Raw genomic sequence first — 20,327 nt, 5'->3', positions numbered from 1 at the left:
GGGCCCAGCTGGTTCCACCATGGCCTTTTCCCATCTCCCCAGCCTTCCAGACTGAGGGCAAGCTCTACCTTATTCTGGACTTCCTGCGTGGCGGAGACCTCTTCACACGGCTCTCTAAAGAGGTGAGCTGACACCCCACTGCCAGGGCACCAGGATGGAGCTGGCACGGCAGTGAGACATCAACCTGAGACTCCCCAGACCTGCCCAGCAGTCCCTGACCCACCCTGGGACAGAGCCCATTCCCTGGCAAAGCCTCTGAGAGTTTCCCCCAAGGTGGTCTGAGGAGAATCAGGCTCTGGATCTGATGCTGCCCTGATTCCAGAAGCTAAGGGTGGCTCTCACCTCTTTCACCTCCATTCTTTCAGGGCTTCTCTGCGCAGGGCTATGAAGGATGCAGAGAAGCCCCAATCCACCTAGAAAGCTAGATGCTTTAACATTATGTCCCGTTAACCAAAAGGATTTTGAACTCACATAAAAGAATTTGAGGACTTCCCTGGTGGCGCAGTGGTTAAAAATCCGCCTGCCAATGCAGGGGACACGGGTTCGAGCGCTGGTCTGGGAAGATCCCACGTGCCGTGGAGCAACTAAGCCCAGGCGCCACAACTACTGAACCTGTGCTCTAGAACCCACGAGCCACAACTACTGAGCCCACATGCCACAACTATTGAAGCCCGTGCGCCTAGAGCCTGTGCTCTGCAACAAGAGAAGCCACCGCAATAAGCCCGTGCAATGCAATGAAGAGTAGCCCCGCGCTCGCCACATTTAGAGAAAGCCCGCACGCAGCAACAAAGACCCAACGCAGCCAAAAATAAATAAATAAATTTATTTGGAAAAAAAAAAAGAATTTGAGCCAAATATAAAAATGGGACCATTAATACAACTTAAACTTTAGAAGAGAACCAAACTTTTTTTTTTTTTTAGAACCAAACTTTTTAAATTTTTAAAATGTTATTTTAACGTTTAAATAGATAATACATGATTGAAAAGAAAAATATTCATTGAGAAGTCTTCCTCCCACTCCAGCCCCCTCTACCACCCCCCCACAGATAAACATTTTATTGGTTTTTATCTAAGCTTCCCACGTTTCTTTGGAAATACAAACCAATTCATTGTGTGTTCTGAATCCTGACCCCTACTTTCTTACATACAAAGTACTGTTCTGTATGTACCGTTCTTTATCTTGCTTTTTTCACAACAGTGTATCTTGGAGATGGATCCATATCAGAACATGGAGGAATCCTTGTTCTGGTTTATGGCTGCATAGCACTCCATTATGTGGGGGAGAGAGTTTATTCTAGTCTACTGCTTGACCCTTGGGTTGTTTCCAGCCTTTCGCTGTTTGCATTTCAGTGCTACCATGAGTGACTTGGACGCTAGTCATTTTATTCTTCGGACCCCTTCATACAGAGAAGGATGTATGGCACTGGAATCTCTAAGGAGGACTGGGAAGCTGCTGACTGCCCAGTGACCCAGCTCCTGAGGAAGAAGTGATCCCAGCTGAAGCCCTCTCCCGCCTGTTGCAGGTTATGTTCACGGAGGAGGATGTGAAATTTTACCTGGCCGAGCTGGCTTTGGGCCTGGACCACCTGCACAGCCTGGGCATCATTTACAGAGATCTGAAGCCTGAGAAGTGAGTGAAGGCCCAGCCGCGCCCGGCCTCCCTAGGGTGTACAGAGGCAGGCCCTGGGGCCTCTTCTAGGACAGAGCCAGCCTGCTGGGATACGGAGCCAGCCTGATGGGCTGCCCCATGAACGGGTGGGTGGAGCAGAGTGGTGGAGGCAGCAGGCTCACCCGAGGGGCTGCCTGATCTCTAGTAATGCCATTACCAAGGGCCAGGTACCTCTGTGCCTGGGTGTTGCCTACTTTTTTTGCCAATCCAGTGTGACATCTGAGATGCCACCATTGAAGGTCATTCCTTGATATGGCCCTTTCTAGAATTTTCCTTAACATCTGAATATTCTCAAGTGGTAACTTGGGAGCCAGGGGCAGGTGCTGAGGTGGAATGAGATGTGGCTTTAGAGTCAGGCAGACCCGATTTCAAATCTTGTCTCTACCACCTACTAGCTCTATGACCGGGGGAGTTATTTAACCTCCCTGAGCCTTAGCTTCCCCATTGTTAAAATGGGGCCATGAAAGTACCTGCCTCACACAGTTGTTTCAAGAATTAGCAAGAAGGTAGGCAACACACCTACAGGGCACCACCAACACCCACTCCACCTGCCCATTCATCAGATGAGCGGCCCTGGGTGGATCACCTTCTCTGGGCTGGACCCGACCCCCGCAGGCCCCATGGTGTCCCCTGAACTCACCGAGGGCCCACAGCTGGGGCGCCCTGACTCCCATCTCTCCATTGCAGCATCCTTCTGGATGAGGAAGGCCACATCAAACTCACTGGTGAGTGGAGGGCACCTGACCCCTCCGGTTTCAGGGGAGGGCAGGATGGGCTCTTGACGGGCCTGGGCTGAGTGCCAGGGGATCCGCTTTTTCTGAGAGGCTGTGCCAGGCGCTTGGAAGCGGTCAAAAGCCCAGGCCCCAGACCTGGAAGGGCCTGGGTTTGAATCCCAGCTCCCCACTGTGTAACCTTGTGCAGGTCGCCTAACCTCCCTGGGCCTCAGCTTCCTCCTGAGTGTGATGGGGGTGATGCCCTCAGGCCTCTGGGCAGGAGGGATAGGTGTGCAGGGAATGGCAGCAAGGAAGGCAGGGGGTCCTGAAGATGTGTCTTCTTGCCCTCCTTGCCACAGACTTCGGCTTGAGCAAGGAGGCCATTGACCACGAGAAGAAGGCCTATTCCTTCTGTGGGACGGTGGAGTACATGGCCCCCGAAGTCGTCAACCGCCAGGGCCACACCCACAGTGCAGACTGGTGGTCCTATGGGGTGCTGATGGTGAGTGCCCAGGCAGGGGTAAAGCATCCAGCCCAGGCCCTGGGCCTCAGTTTCCCCATCTGTGTAAGGGGGTGGTTGATGGTCTCTAAGGCTCTCCTCTTGTCCTCTCACAGCTAAGCTGGCCTCACCCTCCACCCAGCTGCAGTTTCCTTCCTTGGAAGGATTCCAGGCTCAACCCCCAGCCCTGTGCTGGGCCTCTCCCCAGCTTTGGACCCCTAGTACTGTTCCTCGTGGTCTGATTGACAGATTGGGGAGGGGCAGATGCAGTTCTTGATCCAGGCGGAACTCCTAGGCCTGGAGCTGAGTGGCTGGGGTGGGAGGAGGTGGGGGGCATGGGAGATGGGACCAGAGCCTGAACAGACCCTTGGCCTCTGCAGTTTGAGATGCTGACGGGCTCCCTGCCCTTCCAGGGGAAGGACCGGAAGGAGACCATGACACTGATTCTGAAGTAAGCTCCAGCCCCTCTCTGACACCTCAGGGTCTCCTCCACGCCTGGCCCCAGTTTGGGGGCCAGAGTAACACCCTGCACCTGCCTCAGATTCCCCATTAATGAGACACTCCTCTGGGTTGAGCACTGTGCTTTCTAGGGCTCCCTTTTCATCCTTAGGGGCCTGTGGGAGGGGAATCCCTGAGTCATTGGGAGGGGAGTTTGAGGATGGCTTGTCTGGACTGAGCTGGAAACTAGACGTGGACAGAGGTGGGAGGTGAGACGGGGCCTCTGGGGTGGAGCTCAGCCCTGACGAGACCTGGGGGCCATTTCAGGGCAAAGCTAGGCATGCCCCAGTTTCTGAGCACGGAAGCCCAGAGCCTCCTGCGGTCCCTGTTCAAGCGGAATCCTGCCAACCGGCTCGGTAAGCAGCCCCAGCTCAGGGGAGGGGAGCGAGGTACAGCTGCGGCCTAGGCCACGGGGCCACATCTGGGGCTGAAAGGGGCCGTTGTCCTTTGTGTGGGGAGACAATGCCTCTGGCCACCCTGCTTTCTGGCTCCATGTGTGGCGTTTGGGGCAGTGGGGTGAGCTGTGTGTAGGGGGAAGGCAGGAACTGAGTCATCTGTACTCCCCCTGGGGATGAGGACAGAGGCCCCGCACGGAAGGAGCGCGAGCTCAGGCGTCAGAGGCTCAGGCCCCAGTCCCAGCCCCATGACAGGACCCCACTGCCTCGGTACACAGTGGTCCCTCCACAAATATTTGTTGATCGAGTGAGTACCATTTGTGAGCGAAGTGACCCAAGGCAGTTGACTTCTCCCCCCAGAGCCCTAGGTCCTCGTCTCCATGGAGGACAATGATCTCAAGCTCTGTTGATTAAGTGAAGTCAGCGAATGTGTCTGTAGCAGCTGCTCAGTATGTGTTGACTCCTTGGCTCCCGGGTTCACCTGGATCATGACCAGCTTTGTAAGGTCCCGTCCAGGTCCCTGGGCTTGAATGGAGTGAGAGCCTGTCTGGTGGCTGACAAGGGCAATGGGATAAGAGCAGCAGAGATGAGGCCTGAGCTGGGAGGGAGGTGGGGGCCCCCTGCAGATCTCGGAACAGGTTCGGCCTGTCCTGACTTTGGCCTTGGGCACGTTGCCTGGCCTCTCTTCTCTGGGCTTTCCTTCTCCTGTCAGTACATTGGAGCTTGTTCATAGAGGGGCTCCAGACAGTGGAAAATGCTGAGTGGGCAGTAGGCCTCGGGGTGATGGCTGGATGGATTTGGGGCAGCGTGAGCCCAGCCACTGGTCCCAGACCACAGTGAGGCGAGGCTGCTCGGAGGACAGGGCGGGTGTCTGCGGGTTGGAGCATCCCAAGGCAGACCTCTCATCTGGGCTTTTTCAGGCTCCGGCCCTGATGGGGCAGAGGAAATCAAGCGGCATGTCTTCTACTCCACCATTGACTGGAATGTGAGTGTGTCTGTCCACCCCAGAGCCCCAGTCAGGGATTCAGCTGTGGTCGGAGGGGGCTTCTACTGCCTAGGGCCTCCCATAAGAAGCAGAGGTGACACCATGGCCTTGGAGGCATGGGCTCGCATCCCAAGGGCAAGCGGTCATGCCCTGTCTGCATAGCCTGTGCTCTGTCCAGGCCATTGACTCCTGCACGGGGCCGCTGGCAGGCTATGGAGGTGCCAAGGTGACCACTGTGCCCGCCCCGCCTTGCAGAAGCTGTACCGGCGCGAGATCAAGCCACCCTTCAAGCCGGCTGTGGCACAACCCGATGACACCTTCTACTTTGACACTGAGTTCACATCCCGCACGCCCAAGGGTGCGCCCTTTGTCCGGTTTGTCTTGGACTGGTACAGGAGGGAAGCAGGGAGTCAGGGGCCTCTTAGGGCACAGGGGTGTTCAGGGCTGCGGCAGGCCCAGGTGTGTGGGCAGACAGGTGGATGGGTCTCTGACTCCTTGTCTCCATCTCATTCTGCCTGGTCGTCCCACTCCGGGATTCTGTGGGCCTCTTTGTGCCTGGGTGAGGTGGTGGGGGTGGCCTTCAGGCCACAATAGAGAAGTCAGGACTCCTGCCCCAGGCATCTTCAGCCCACTGGGAAGACCAGACGCATCAGGCTCACACTCACGTCAGGGCTGAAGTGTCTGACCCGGCAAACATGAGGTGGAGACGGTCTGGCAGCAGAGGTGACAGTGCCCACAGGTCAGGGGCAAGCGTGGGAATCGGCTTTGGCTACTCTGACCACTGGGCTTCAGTGACTCATCTGAAGCGTGGGCTCAGCCGTAGACCCACTCAGTCTCTGGGGTTACTGCTAGAAGCCAAGTAGGGGGGCTTCTGGGAGGGAACTTGGTAAATCCTAACATTTTGGCTAGATATTGGGGAAGAGTGTTCGTTCTGGAAGGTCTCCTGGAGGGGCAGGTTTAGCAGAGGGGGTGCTTTTCACACTGTGGCTTGCACATCTCTGATGTCAGGGAGCTTAGCACTTCTCCAAGCAGTCTGTCCCATCTTTATTTGTTGATCTGACAAATACGTACCAAGTCCCTACTGTGTGCCAGCCATGGGAGCATTGATGGTGAACAGGACAGACCCAGGCCCTGCCTTCATATGGCTCAGGCTGTAGTGGGGGAAGAGACATGAGGACAGCTCTGGGCAGCACGACAAGTGCAGCTTGATGAGGCGAGGGCCTGGAGGAGCAGCATGAGGCCAGGTTTCTCAGAGGACAGTGTGTAAGCTGAGCCTCAAAGGATGGACGAGGAGTGGATTGTAGTTAGCAGGAACAGCATGTGCAGGGGCTCGGAGTCTTCCTTAAGGACCTGAGAAGCTTGGCGTGGCTGAGCTGTGGAATGGGGAGAGAGGAGCTGGGCTCTCCTGAGGGCAGAGGGGAGCATTTGAAGGGTACAGGCAGGGGGTAGACTTGTGGTTGGAACTATCCCTCTGGCTGCTGCGCAGAAGATGGACCTGAAGGGGCAGACCAGAGGCAGGGAGGCCTCCAGAAAGGGATAAAGTGCCTTGGCCTGGGCGGGTGGCAGAGGTGAGGGTCTTTCTGTTCCTTGTGTGTAAGGGCTGGGCTGGTCTAAACACACATGGGCAGATGGGCTAACTAAGGCCGGGGATGAGGGGCCCTGCTCAGGCTGCCACAACGACCAGCTGCTGAGGCAGGCCTGGAAGCCCCTGTGGTCCGCTTTGCTGGGCTGCCTCGGGTCAAGGGTACCTCCTCTGGCTCACATCCCTCTCCTGCCCCTGCAGACTCCCCAGGCATCCCCCCCAGCGCTGGTGCCCATCAGCTGTTCCGTGGCTTCAGCTTCGTGGCCACTGGCCTGATGGAGGATGACGGCAAGCCTCGGGCCACGCAGGCGCCCCTGCACTCGGTGGTACAGGTGAGGGGCAGGAGGCTGCTGCTCAGTTGTCCTTTTCCACCTAGAAGCCACAAGGCAGACGGCTGAGAACACAGGCTCTGGACTTGGATAGGTTTGGGTTCAAACCCTGACGCCACTGTGGAGCCCATTGGGCCTCCAGCCTCCTTGAGCCTCAGTTTCCCCATTTGTAAAACAGGGATAACAGCACGGTTATGAGGTTCCTGACACAGAGCCAGGACATTGTAGGGCCTGGGTAAATGCCAGGGAGTGCCCAGGGTGGTGCTGCTGGGGAGTGGCTGGTCCTGACGGGGGTGGGTGGCGTGGCCCTCGGGTCTCCTTCCACTTGTCCCCCATTTGCACACTTTCCCGGCTCTGTAGGAAGTTTAGAGTCGAGAGGCAAGAAGGTGGACTTCGGGAACTTCCCTGGTGGTCCAGGGGTTGAGACTCCATGCTTCCACTGCAGGGGTTTGTGGGTTCAATCCCTGGTCGGGGAACTAGAATCCTGCATGCTGCACCGTGTGGCCGCAAAACGACAGCAACAACAACAACAAACAAACAAAATAAAAAAGAATGTAGACTTTGGAGCCCCCTGCCTGGGTCAGAGCTTCCAAGGTCAGGGACTGTGGAGGGGACATCCACCTTCCCAGTGCCTCAGTTTCCTCATCTGTAAATGGGGTTGATGATAAAACCTTTCTCCAAGGATTGTTTCGAGGATTATGTGAGTTGATGTGTGTAAAGTTAAGGTGACTATGTGATTTATTATCCACCTGGGATATCTTGGTCGCGGACAAACGTTAAACCAGACTGGATGTGAGGACAACAGACATGAACCAGGGCCGTCCACGGGCTGTGGGTCACCTGGTGAAAAGTGCTCGGAATAGTGCCTGCCACACCCTCAGCACCATGGCAGCATCTGATACTGTTAATGTCTCAGAGCCTCGAGACACCCTTGAGGTGGGCTGTGTCACCCAGAAAGGGGAGGCGACTCACTGAAGGCCACGTAAGTGGCAGAGCTGGGACCTGGCTCAGGACTCCTGCATCCCTCTCAGTCCTGCCTGGGCTTCTCGGAGCTTCAGACCGCTCCACGTGTGTTGTGGCCTATTGCCTGCCCCCTCCAGCACCCACTAACCACAGACTGCAGCCAGGCACCCTGGCGAGAGTGAGTGTGCCCATCATATAGTGTAGAAAACAGGCCCAGAGAGGGGCAGATTCTTTTTTTTTTTTTTTTTTTTGCGGTAGGCGGGCCTCTCACTGCTGTGGCCTCTCCCGTTGCGGAGCACAGGCTCCGGACACGCAGGCTCAGCGGCCGTGGCTCACGGGCCCAGCCGCTCCTCGGCATGTGGGATCTTCCCGGACTGGGGCACGAACCCGTGTCCCCTGCATCGGCAGGCGGACTCTCAACCACTGCGCCACCGCGGAAGCCCGAGGGGCAGACTCTTGCCTGAGGTCACACAGCCAACATTCTACCCCTGGCCTCCAGCCTCTTGCCCGGTGCCATCTACACAGTGCCAGGGCCTCGGGTTCTGGGGGGATGACCTCTGCATCCTAGAGCTCGGGGTCAGTCCTACCTGTTGGTCTCCTGCAGCAACTACACGGAAAGAACCTGGTTTTTAGCGACGGCTATGTGGTAAAAGAGACAATCGGTGTGGGCTCCTACTCCGAGTGCAAGCGCTGTGTCCACAAGGCCACCACCATGGAGTATGCTGTCAAGGTAGGCCTCTCGACCTTGTCTCGGCCGAGGCCACTCGGTGGGGTGGAGGTGGGGGGCCACGTAGCCCTGGCCCGTTGGTGGGGGAGAGTTGGTGCCTGAGGCTCTGTGGATGGGTGAAAGGTGTGCGGCTGAGACTCCACGCCCTGCAGCGTGGGCTCTGTGGCGGGAAGGGTGTCTGGAGTCGGTCCCTTGGACACCACCACATGCACCCCTCTCCTCAGGTCATCGACAAGAGCAAGCGAGATCCCTCGGAAGAGATTGAGATTCTTCTGCGGTACGGGCAGCACCCCAACATCATCACTCTGAAAGATGTAAGTGGGGGTCCTCGAGAGTGGGCTGGGGATGGGGGCCCTCGACTCTAGGACCGTCTCGGGGCTGCCATTCCTTTGGCTTCTGATCCTCCTGTGCTTATGGATGGGGAGGCCCCTTAGTGCCTCTGATCTGGCTGCACCCAAGTGCCCTCCACTTCACACCCAGGCAGTCTCTGAGAGCTTTCCTGCCCATCAGGACAGAGCCAGCATCCTGTCCAGGGGCCCAGATAGGTGAAGGCCCTGCCAGGGTGACTGAAGCACAGAGCAGAACACACGCCCAAGCCTCACGTCATTCCTTCCTTCCTGTCCTGGTGAGCTGGTGGCCAAGGGGCCCAGGCCTGGCATCAAGGGGAGGGGCCTGATGGTGAGGTCTCTGGTAGGTGTACGATGATGGCAAACACGTGTACCTGGTGACAGAGCTGATGCGGGGAGGGGAGCTGCTGGATAAGATCCTACGGCAGAAATTCTTCTCAGAGCGTGAGGCCAGCTTCGTCCTGCATACCATCGGCAAGACCGTGGAGTATCTGCATTCCCAGGGGGTAAGTCTTGGGTCGGGGGCACCAAGTGGGCATGGGGGGCGGCCAAGGGTCGTACCGTAAACAGAGTGTATGAACCATGACTGGCCCAGGCAGTCTTCAACCAGCCAGACAGAGGGGAGACTTGGGATGGGTGAGGGGGCAAGTGGATGGACATAAGGAAGGGAGGGAGGGAGAGATGAGGCCAAACTGTGAAAATGAACATTTGTTCAGGACTGAGGCAGGCGTCATGTTGACTTCTTTCCTTACATTATCTCAATTGATTTTCACAACAACCCTGTTAGGTAGGTGCTGTTATTGGCCTCACTTTACAGGTAAGAAGGCTGAGGCTCAGAGATGTGAGCTCACTTGCCCAAGGTCACACAGTCCAGGAAGAATGGAGCCAGAATGTCTGACTGAGGAATTTGGGTGGAGAGCTACAGATGGGGAGTGAGGCTTTAAGTTAAGAACGAGCAGGATCACTGTGGGAGCTGCAAGGCTTCAGGGTGGTGAATCCGGCCATGGGTTTTGCTGTTAGGACAGAGGAAGTGGATGCAAGAGGAAATGCTGCTGGAAACACAGCAGGTGCTACAGAAGAGTGTGTGTCCGAACCGTAGGACTTGTCCTCATCATTGCACAAGGCGGAGCTAGAAAAGGTCCTTATAGGGTATCAAAGCTGAAAACAGAGTCCGCATGAGTTTCTCTCTGGACGAGATGATGTTTTAGGGTGCTTCTGGTCAGGCAGTACGGGGGTTAAGGACGCAGGCTCTGGAATGAGACTGGCTGTGTCCAGTTCTGCGTGTTAGGTTGGGAAAACCTCTCACCTCTCTGAGCCATCCCCTCATCTGCAAACTCATGACAGTAAGAGCTGCCCCTTCACAGGTTGGATGAGGCATGAAGTGAGGTGCTGTGCCAGGGAAGCACCATGGTCCAGCGTGGGCCCCTGGAAAAAGCCACATAAACATTACGGGGAAACAGGACCAGATCATTGCTATGCCTTTTCTTTTTTAACATTAACTTTTTATTATTATTATTTGTTTGTTTGTTTTTTTTGCGGTACACGGGCCTCTCACTGTTGTGGCCCCTCCCGTTGCGGAGCACAGGCTCCAGACGTGCAGGCTCAGCAACCATGGCTCACGGGCCCCGCCGCTCCGCGGCACGTGGGATCTTCCTAGACTGGGGCATGAACGCATGTCCCCTGCATCGGCAGGCAGACTCTCAACCACTGCGCCACCAGGGAAGCCCAACATTAACTTTTTAGTATGAAAAATTTCAAACATATACAAAATGTACAAGAATAGAATAATGAACCCCCCGTAACCAGATTCAAGAATTGTCAAGATTTTTACCCCACTCCCTCCCTCTTTTCTTCCTTCCCTCTCCTTCTCCCTCCTTCTCCCTCTTTCAATTTCTTACTTTCTTTTTTGTTGTTGCTGGAGTATTTTCCCCCACTTTTTATTGAGGAAAAAGTTCAAACCTATATAAAAGTTAAAAGAATAGTACAAGGGATGTACACAGCACTATATTGAAAATGGATAACCAACAAGGACCTACTGTATAGCACAGGGAACTCTGCTCAATATAATGTAAAAACCTAAATGGGAAAAGAATTTGAAAAAGAATAGATACATGTATATGTATAACTGAATCACTTTGCTGGACACCTGAAGCTAACACATTGTTAATCAACTATACGCCAATATGAAATAAAAAGTTTTAAAAAAAGAAGAGAATAGTACAAGGAAAAACATTTCCCTTTAAGATTCACCAAATCTTTTTTGGGTTTTTTTTTGGCTGAGCCACACGGCACGGGGGATCTTAGTTCCCTGACCAGGGATTGAACCTGCGCCCCCTGCAGTGGAAGCATGGAGTCTTAACCACTGGACCGTAAGGGAAGTCCCAAGATTCACCAAATCTTCTTTGGTTTTTTTTTTTTGGCTGTGCCGCATGGCATGCGGGATCTCAGTTCCCCGACAAGGGATCGAAACTGGGCCCTTGACAGTGAGAGCGTGGAGTCCTAATTACTGGACCGCCAGGGAATTCCCTGTCCCACATTCTGAATGTGTCTGTTTGCTTCCTCATGGCATCATTTTAATTGTTTCTCTATTGCCTATATTTCCTGTAAACTGCAAGGTGCTCCAAAGTCTTAATTAGGTTTAGCTTCAACTTCTTTTGGGGATCAAGGAGTCAATAAACACTCCATGGGAGGCACAGCGTACTTCACAAAGCATCACGTCCCTGAGCCAACATCTCGTTGCCCCCGTTAGTCATCAGTGGTGTCGGTGGTCACAGTCTGGGGATGCGTGAATGGGTGGCGGGCAGTGGGTGGGCCTGAGGTGTATCATAAAGGTCCTCACCGACCCTTCATGCCATGGTTTCAGCCTTTCAGGACCTTGGCCTGAATCAATCCTTTCATTAGGGTTTGTAAAAATAAAGTAAAAGTTTTGTGAAAAAGATCTTTACCTCATAACCAGAGCTTCAGTTTGTTTACCACATGTACTGTTAATGGTCATGTTTGAAGTGGTTTAGTTTTTTGATATGGCCAGTGCAAACAGACTGATATGGAAACATGTCAGGTCAGACAGTAAATGTGCTTCCTTTTCCTGTTTTGTTCTCACGTGAGTACTAGCTAATGTAATGTTACCCAAAGAAGGTTTAGAAGACAGAGCTGAAGCAGTGCGTTTCCAGTGGGCCCCCTAAACTCAGAGCAGGGAAGGGCTTTATAGAGTGGGAGCTGCCTCCAAAAGTAGTGAGCCCCTCCACGAGGGGTAGTGCGCTCCAGTACAGACAGCTGCTCGGTGGGGTGTCATGGGAGAATATTGTTTCTTGCCCAAAGGAAATCTTTGGGATTTTGGAATCTATGGGCTTCTAAAGCTTCTGGCCCTTTCCAAATACCAGGGGTAGATGATGAGGAAATGGGAAGCTCTCTTGGAGGTATTTGGAGGGAGATTCTCGGGGCTGATTATCCTTTGGCAGCATCTGTGGTCTAGAAGCTGGGAATCTCATAACAGCCGAGGAATGGGAAGGGGCTGACCAGGAGCAGGGTCCACTGGGAGCTCCTGTTTGTTTTAACGTTACCTTCCTATTGAAATATCACATAAACAAATCATCATGTATAATTCAATAAATCTTCAAAAAGTGAATACACCCATGTAACTGAGCACCCAGATCAAGAACTGAAGGATTTCCAGTTCCCCCCAACCCCCTCGAGCCCCTTCCAGTCCCTGCACCCTCCCCTCCCCAAGGATAACCATTCTAAGTGAACTTCTAATTTGTGTGTGTGTGTGTGTGTGTGTGGTACGCGGGCCTCTCACTGTCGTGGCCTCTCCCGTTGCGGAGCGCAGGCTCGGGACGCGCAGGCCCAGCCGCTCCGTGGCACGTGGGATCCTCCCGGACCGGGGCACGAACCCGTGTCCCCTGCATCGGCAGGCGGACCCTCAACCACTGCGCCACCAGGGAAGCCCGTGAACTTCTAATTTTATATAAACGTACTCTTTCATATCTCACTTCTGCCACTCAGCACTCTCTGAGATTCATCTGCGATGTTGTGTGACTGCAGTTCACTCCTTCTCGTTGCCGTGTGGTTTCTACTGTATGAATAGACCACAATTTAACTGTTCTTTCTACCGTTAATGGACATGGAGTTGTTACCAGTTTTTTGACTGTGACAAATAATGCTGCCGTGACATTCTTACACTTGTCTTTCGTGAACACTTGCCCATTTTAACGCTGGGCGTAAACCTAACTGGAACTGCTGGGTCACAGCGCAGTGTATGTTCGTCATTAGTAGATGTTGCCAGTTTTTCAGGGTTGTTTTACCTACTTACACTCCTCCCAGGGGCGGTGAGAGTTCTGGTGCTCTCCAGCACTTGGTATTTTCCGTCTTTTTAATCACAGCCATTCTAGGAGATGAGGAATGGTATCTCACAGTGGTTTTAACTTGCATTTTCCTGATGACTGATGAAGTTGAGCACCTCTTCGTGGGCTTATTGCCATTTGGACAGCCTCTTTTATGGAATGTCTGTTCAAGTCTTTTGTCCGTTTGAAGAAATTGGGTTGTCTGCCTTTTTCATCTATTTTGCAAGAGTTCTTTGTTTAATACGTGGGCCCTTTCAGGTCTCTTGCTTCCCTCGTATTGTTTCTGTAAGGGCCCCAGCATGCCGGGGGCAGCTTGTCTGAGAACTCAGCAGGGCTTCACACTTCGACTTCTCTGTTTAGCCAGATGATTTATGTAGAAGAACTTCACCCTTTTGTGTGTGTGTGGCTGGTCACAGGCGCCCTAATGCACATCCTCCGATGGTGCTGGTGATGACAGAGGTGCCGCCGCTCCACATAGCACTTTCCACAGGCCAGACACATTCTAAGCACTTTGCACATCAACTCATTTAACTGTTCCAACGAACCTATGAAGGAGGTATTAGTATTACTCTGCCCATTTTATAAGTGAGGGAGCTGAGGCTCTGGGAGCTTAAGTAAAAGCCTCATCGCTAAACTGTCCCCAGAGTCTGTGCCCCTAACTTGTGTGTGATCGGATGCTGCTTTGCACAGCATCTGTCCCTTCATTTTCCTACCCTTCTTGTCTTCTAATTTTTAAGGGCGTCCTAACAAGCACTCACTGTATCTTAATGTCCAGCATGATGGTGGGGCTCAGCCCCAGGGAGTGCTGGCGTTACTATGACAGCAGCTGCCATTTTCGAAGCCCTGTGCTAAATATTTCTGGTACATAACTCATATGCTCCTTCCTGTAACCCTGGGGGCCGAGCACTCTCATCAGCCCCATTTTACGGGTGAGAAAACCAAGGACTAAAGAGGTTAAGTGACGCATCAAGACCACACAGCTACTGCTGGTAAAGCCAGGGTTCACACTCTGGCCCATCTGCCTCCTGACTGAAATCACAACTCCACCCGAGCCACAGCCTGTTGGCTCAGTGGCTGCATTTGGCCTCCACAGTGCGGGTGTTTTCTTGTTTGGGATTTGGTTTGGTTTGGTAATTTGGCTGCTTTTGAAACCTGGGCCCGAGTTGCTGTATGGTGACTGTCAGCTGGAGTGCGCAGCAACTGCCCCTTGAGCCTGTTGGCCTGGCTCTACGGGGAATATGCAAGGACCGTCTCGTGAAGCCAACTAACTTGTGAGACTCAGCTGATCTAACCTGCAAGGTCTCTGTGTGTTTCAGAGGTGTGATTCATTCATTCATTGCACAGCATTCACGTAGCACTTGCCCTGTGCGAGTCCCTGTGCTCGGTGCTGGGGGTGAGCCAGCGTTCCACAGACAGATACGGCTATTTATGGCTGAAGGAACCCCCACTGGCCTGAGCTCAGGGCGCTTGAGGGATGTGGTAGACAAAGGCTGGAACGGACAGCTGAGCCTTCCACACCAGGATGGGGACTTCAGGCTTTATCTTGCAAGTAGTAGGGAGCCATTGAAGGTCTTTGACAGTGCTCAAGGCGGTACCATGAGCTCATGGGAGGAGGAGAAGGAGGGTGAGAATGAGTTTAGTCTGGGATGTGTTGGGTTTGAGGGCCTATGGGACATTCAGTGGTTGCAGTCTGGTAAGCAGCTATATGAGCCTGGACTCAGGAAAGCTGTGGGTTAGTGTCAGAGATCTGAGAGTTGTCGATAATTAGGTAATAGAGGAATGACTATGAATAGAACCATGCCAAGGGAGAGGGGGTGGTTGAAAAGTAAGTGGAGTGGTTCAGCCCCCTCAGGTTACAGATGAGCAAACGGGGCCAGAGGAAAGTCATTTGCTTAAGGCCTCACTAGTTAAGTGTCATTCATCCATTCATTCAGCAGTTATTTATTGAATACCTACTTTGTGCTGGGAACTATTCTAAACGCTGGGATGCAGCAGTGAGCAAAACACCCGTGGAGCTTACATTCCAGTGGGTGGGTTCAGAAGACAATTAAGTAAATATCCAATGGTGGTAAATGCTGTGGATAAAGATAAAGCAGGGTGAGGAGACTAAGGAGTGCAGGTCCGTGATTGCTATTTTATATGGAGTGGTCTAGGGAAGGCCTCACTGATAAGGTGACATTTGAGCTGAAACCTGAAAGAAATGAGAATGAGCCAGGCCGATGCTTAAGGGAAGAGTATTCCAGAAAGAGGGAACAGCAAGTGTGAAGGCTCTTGGCATGTTGAAGGAAGAGCAAAGAGGCTGCTGTGGCCAAAGCCAACTGAGCAAGGAGGAGAGTGCTAGAGGACCAGAGAGCGCAAGCGACGTGGGTAGGGGGCAGGGGAGAGATGAGGTGGGGCCATCAGGCCATCGTAAAGACGTTTCCTCTTGAGAGCAGAACCCTTGGAGAGGACATGATCTGGCTTACATTTAATAGGATCGCTCTGGCTGCTCTGTTTAGAACAGGCTGTAGGGGGTGAGGTCAGAAGCAGGAAGACCAGTTAGGAGGTTGCTGCCGTAACCCCGGGGGAGGGATGATAGTGGCTGGGATCAGCGTGCTGCCAGGAGAGGGGCTGAGAAGTGCTTGGGCTCTGGGTATATTTTAATGGTAGAGCCAGCAGAGTTTGCTAATGGATTGATTGAGGAATACGAGAAAAAAAGAGGAATTGAGAATGACTCTTACGATTTCAATCCAAGCAATGGGAAGGATGGAGTTGCCATTAGGTGAGATTGTGTGATGGCGGATTTGAGGAGTTCCGTGTGGACAGTGAAGTTAGAGCTGCCTCACAGACATTGACCTAGAAGTTTCAAGTCGGCAATACCAGCAGCACTAAGGCCCCTTTGTAGCCCCTTCCCCTCTCAGATTCTGGGTCCTTCTGCCCCCTCTCTGGGCCCGTCTTCTAACTCTCCCATCCCTGGCAGTGGACCTGGGCCACCGGCAGCCTGCCCACATGGAGAACTGACCCGGGCCCTCTTCCCCCAGGTTGTGCACAGGGACCTCAAGCCCAGCAATATCCTGTATGTGGACGAGTCTGGGAACCCTGAGTGCCTGCGCATCTGCGACTTTGGCTTTGCCAAGCAGCTGCGGGCTGAGAACGGGCTCCTCATGACACCTTGCTACACCGCCAACTTCGTGGCGCCTGAGGTGAGTGGCCTGGCCTCCTCAGCTGCAAGAGTGAGGGGACCTGGCACGGGGAGCCTTGTGTCCCTTCCAGAGGCCCCACGCTGCCCAGAACCCGTCTCTGTGGCCTTGGCCCGGGTACCAAGGGAGGATCAGCCCAGGCCTGGGACCCTTGTCCTACCCTTTGGGGAGGAGCAGGCAAGCATATGGGGCCACTCGCCACAGCCCCTCAGACAGACCACCCTCCCCTGCCTCCCTTCCTGCCAGGTACTGAAGCGCCAGGGCTATGACGAGGGCTGCGACATCTGGAGCCTGGGCATTCTGCTGTACACCATGCTGGCGGGGTGAGTACCCCACTGGCCTGCCCCCCTCAGCCCCCCGCCCCTTCCTCCAGCCCTAGTGTAGCTGGGGTGGTGCTTGTCTGATGGGAGAGACTCAGCCCTGCCTCAGGAAGGCCTGAAGACAGGGACATGGCCCTGCCTTTGGGAGCTCCACCTGGAGGAGGAAGTGCCACCCTTGGGAGCACCCCGTCTGAAGGGGGAGACACAGTCCCCCACCCCTCCCCACCCCTGGCCCCAGGATGGAGGCCAGAGGCTATACCCAGACTGGGTGGACTTTTCCCCAGATACACTCCATTTGCCAATGGACCCAGTGACACACCAGAGGAAATCCTGACCCGAATCGGCAGTGGGAAGTTCACCCTCAGCGGGGGAAATTGGAACACGGTTTCAGACACAGCCAAGGTGAGTCTGTAAGGATCTGGACCCTGCTCATTCGTGGGGGGGGGAGGCAGGGTCCCATCCCAGGGCTTTTCAGCATTTCACAAACAGGTGACCTGCAGCCTCATTTCTCCAAGTGGAATGTCCCACAAATCTCTGTTGCCATATTTCTCCAAGTGAAAGATTCCCAGGCAGACTGCCCCCCACACCTTGTTTGGAAACAACTTGGTGATCATTTACTGGCCCTTCCCGTGTTCTGGGCCCTGTAGGGGAACAGAGGGCTGCATCATCACAGCCCCTGCCGTGGGGAAACTTAGTGTGAGGTGAGAGACAGGCTTGCACGCAAGGAACAGAGATGCCAGGTGCGGAGAGGCAGGTCCTCCTGGTCAGGGGTACAGGCAGTGGAGACGCGAGCAGAGCCCCGGGTTACCGGGCAGAGAGGCCTTCTCAGAGGAGGGGACGTTTGAGCTTTCACTGTTAGCAATGGGTTCCAGTCATGGGAACCTCTGTGTCAGACAGAGGTTGAGCCCTTAATGAACAGTGCCACCTTGCATTAACCTTATGAGTCAGGTATTTTTGTTATCCCGTTTCTCAGAGGCGAAACTGAGGCTCAGAGAGTTAAAGTAACTTGCCCAGGAGATGCAGTTGATGAGCAGGGGAGTCAGGTTTTGAACCTGCCCAACCCCAGCCTTAGGTTCTTCCCACCTTCCTGCATGGCTTCTAGAAGGTGGAAGAGAAAGGAAACGGCCTTCCAGGAAGAAGTCCTGAAGAAGGGCATGTGCTCGGGGAGGCCGTGGAGTGGTGTGGAGAGTGGATCGAAGGGGCCACTGCAAGGGTCCAGGTGGGAGATGGCAGGAGATGGCTGCCTTACAGACACAGCTGTGTGCGCCCCTGCTAGCCCTTCCCACCAACCCCTTCCTGCTGTTCCTCCAGGACCTGGTATCCAAGATGCTGCATGTGGACCCACACCAGCGCCTCACAGCTAAGCAGGTCCTGCAGCACCCGTGGATCACCCAGAAAGACAAGCTCCCCCAGAGCCAGCTATCCCACCAGGACCTGCAGACTGTGAAGGTATAGACACCCAGGCTGCCAAGTCAAGGTTCCATGGGCAGGGACTTGGGGTGGCAGAGCCAGGAGATGCCATGTGTGTCTCTTCCCAGGGAGCCCCAGTCTGACATGCAGGGGTGTCTACAGTGCACTCATGGCCCCCCTGCTCCTCTAGGGGGCTCAGCCCCTGAGCTCTGAAGCCTCCAGTCTGATGGATAAGGCAGGACTGATGACCATGAAGAACCACCAAGGCGGGATTAACAGGGGCCTGTGGGGGCTGTGGAACACTGGGAGGGGCTGGCCTGGCCCTGGAGCACACGCGCCTCCCACCCTCGGGAACTGACTGCCACCTCCTCCCCCAGGGAGCCATGGCAGCTACATACTCTGCGCTCAACAGCTCCAAGCCCACCCCTCAGCTGAAGCCCATCGAGTCGTCTATCCTGGCCCAGCGGCGGGTGAGGAAGCTGCCATCGACCACCCTGTGAGGGGCCAGAGCATCCGGGCCGCAGGGCAGTGCTAGCTCGACGGAGGCAGCGTACTTCCCAGAGGGAGCGGGCCTGAGTCACAGGGCCAGAGGGAGCGGAGCCCCGAGGGGGCCCAGATCACCCCGGGGAGGGCGTGAGAAGTGCCTTCTCCTCCCCCAGGACGCACTCTTCTCGGTTCAGGCTCTGCTGGTTGAAATCGATTCACTGTACAAACTCTTGTCTTTTTTTAAGAAAAAAATGGCACCAACCACCATGGATTTTTACAAGATCCATTTGCCTTTCTGGGAGCAGAAGTAGCCAGTGCAGCCCCAGGAGGGGTACTGAGTCACACTAGGGCTGTCTGTAGCTGAGACTCCTTAGAGCAGCTTTAGGGTCCCCCTGGGGGGGACCCCTACAATTGGCCATCTGTAGCCATCTGCACCCACCTCCAAGGCAGTCCAGCGTCACCTTCCAGAGCCCTTGGCTGTTTGGCAGAACTTGCTCTATCCCCATCGGCTCCTTTTCTGTTCTGTTCTGTTGGGGGTTCTGGAACCACTTTCTGCTAGAGGAGAGGACCAAGGCCCCGTGGCTCCCAGCTCCAGGCACCAGCATCCACATTGGCCGTACCACTGGGTCCTCTGCAGTCAGGTCGGGCAGCCCCTGAAGGAGCATCTGGAAAGCACTTTTTGGCTGACTTCTGTTGGAGTCTGCCGCAGGACAGAATTCACAGGAGGCCTGTGGGGCAGGCCAAGAGGGGCAGGGGCTTTTTTCATTCCTTCCTCAGCTGGTAACTCAGGGTTCATCTGTCCACGGCCTTTCTAATAAACTTACAGTTGAGTTGAAGCTCGCTTGTCTCCACTTGTCATCCCTGGATTTGCCCTCCCTCTGCTATTGGGTGTTGAGGACTTTGGCAGTGACAAGTAGTGGGCCAGGGCCAATTAGCCCAGCTGCTTGGAGCTCAGCTGGGGAGCATGTGGGAGTCCCGCTGGCTCTGCCCACACATTCCTGTCAGGGATTCCAATATGGTATTGATTATAGTAATGGGATTACTAGCCACTAGTGACCAAGTGCCAGGGCCTTACACGTATTTCTCATTTAATCCTAACAACCCTGTGAGGAAGATGCTATTATATTATTATCGCTGTTTAGTAGATGGGGAAACTGAGGCTCATTGGGGGAATGACATTTCCTAACACAATTTTTTTCTGAGTACCTATGCTGGCCCTGTTCCAGATGCCGGTGAACCAAGTAGAAAACAAGGTCATTGTTTTCCTGGGTCTTGCTTCCAGTGGGGAAGCAGACAAGTAAACAAAGGTCAGCTACTGATGAGACATGCAGAGTTAAATTGGGATGAGAGATGGGGTGATCAGGGAAGGCCTCTCCGGGGAGGTGACCCACAAGCTGAGATCTGAATGATGAGAAGGGCCCAGCCAGGACCAGGAAGCAGAGGGCAGAGTCAGGACAAAGGCTCCAAGGAGGAAACAGGCTGGCCATGCTCAGGGACTGGAGAGAAGCTGACAGGGCTGTGGTGTCAGGGCCAGGGCCAGGCATGCTGGGCTTTATAGGCCAGAGTAAGGAGTTAGGATTTAATTCTAGATGAGATGCTAGCTCCTAAAAGAATTTAATTAAGCAGGAGAGTGACATGACTTGATTTATATTTTAAAAAGACCACTCTAATGTGTAGAGAAATGATGCGGGGAGAGGGCAGGCAAGAAGCAGGGCGGCCAGGTCGGTGGCTTCTGCAGTAGCTCACACGAGAGAGGAGGTCGCCTGGACTAGGGTGGTGGGAGTGGAGATGGGGAGGGAGTAGACAGGGTCCGGATATGCTTCGGAGGTAAAGTAGACCGCACTTGCTTGCTGTCAGTTTGGATGTAGAGGCTAAGAGAAAAAGG

The 20,327-nt window shown here is 54.2% G+C and overlaps 1 protein-coding gene across 5 annotated transcripts in view; it reads left to right on the top strand.

The window, feature by feature from the left end:
• Nucleotides 1–19,280, top strand: part of RPS6KA1 (ribosomal protein S6 kinase A1) — a 36,342-nt gene extending 17,062 nt beyond the window's left edge. For all 5 annotated transcript variants that reach the window (XM_029228468.1, XM_029228470.1, XM_029228469.1 and 2 more), the window contains 17 exons: nt 43–122; nt 1,524–1,630; nt 2,357–2,394; nt 2,742–2,884; nt 3,262–3,332; nt 3,647–3,735; nt 4,695–4,759; nt 5,015–5,117; nt 6,543–6,673; nt 8,238–8,363; nt 8,585–8,674; nt 9,055–9,213; nt 16,068–16,229; nt 16,473–16,549; nt 16,831–16,948; nt 17,858–17,995; nt 18,334–19,280. In XM_029228468.1, coding sequence (XP_029084301.1) covers nt 43–122; nt 1,524–1,630; nt 2,357–2,394; nt 2,742–2,884; nt 3,262–3,332; nt 3,647–3,735; nt 4,695–4,759; nt 5,015–5,117; nt 6,543–6,673; nt 8,238–8,363; nt 8,585–8,674; nt 9,055–9,213; nt 16,068–16,229; nt 16,473–16,549; nt 16,831–16,948; nt 17,858–17,995; nt 18,334–18,456 — 1,820 coding nt within the window. In that variant the 3' untranslated portion in view covers nt 18,457–19,280. The remainder of the gene's footprint in view (nt 1–42; nt 123–1,523; nt 1,631–2,356; nt 2,395–2,741; nt 2,885–3,261; nt 3,333–3,646; nt 3,736–4,694; nt 4,760–5,014; nt 5,118–6,542; nt 6,674–8,237; nt 8,364–8,584; nt 8,675–9,054; nt 9,214–16,067; nt 16,230–16,472; nt 16,550–16,830; nt 16,949–17,857; nt 17,996–18,333) is intronic.
• The last annotated feature ends 1,047 nt before the right edge of the window (nt 19,281–20,327 follow it).

This window comes from Monodon monoceros, unplaced genomic scaffold (assembly GCF_005190385.1).
Source record: "Monodon monoceros isolate NGI ecotype Baffin Bay Population unplaced genomic scaffold, NGI_Narwhal_1 Super_Scaffold_18, whole genome shotgun sequence".
Classification (NCBI taxonomy): Eukaryota; Metazoa; Chordata; class Mammalia; order Artiodactyla; family Monodontidae; genus Monodon; species Monodon monoceros.
Note: the sequence above shows the minus strand (reverse complement) of the source record. Positions and strands in the feature narration are given on the sequence as shown.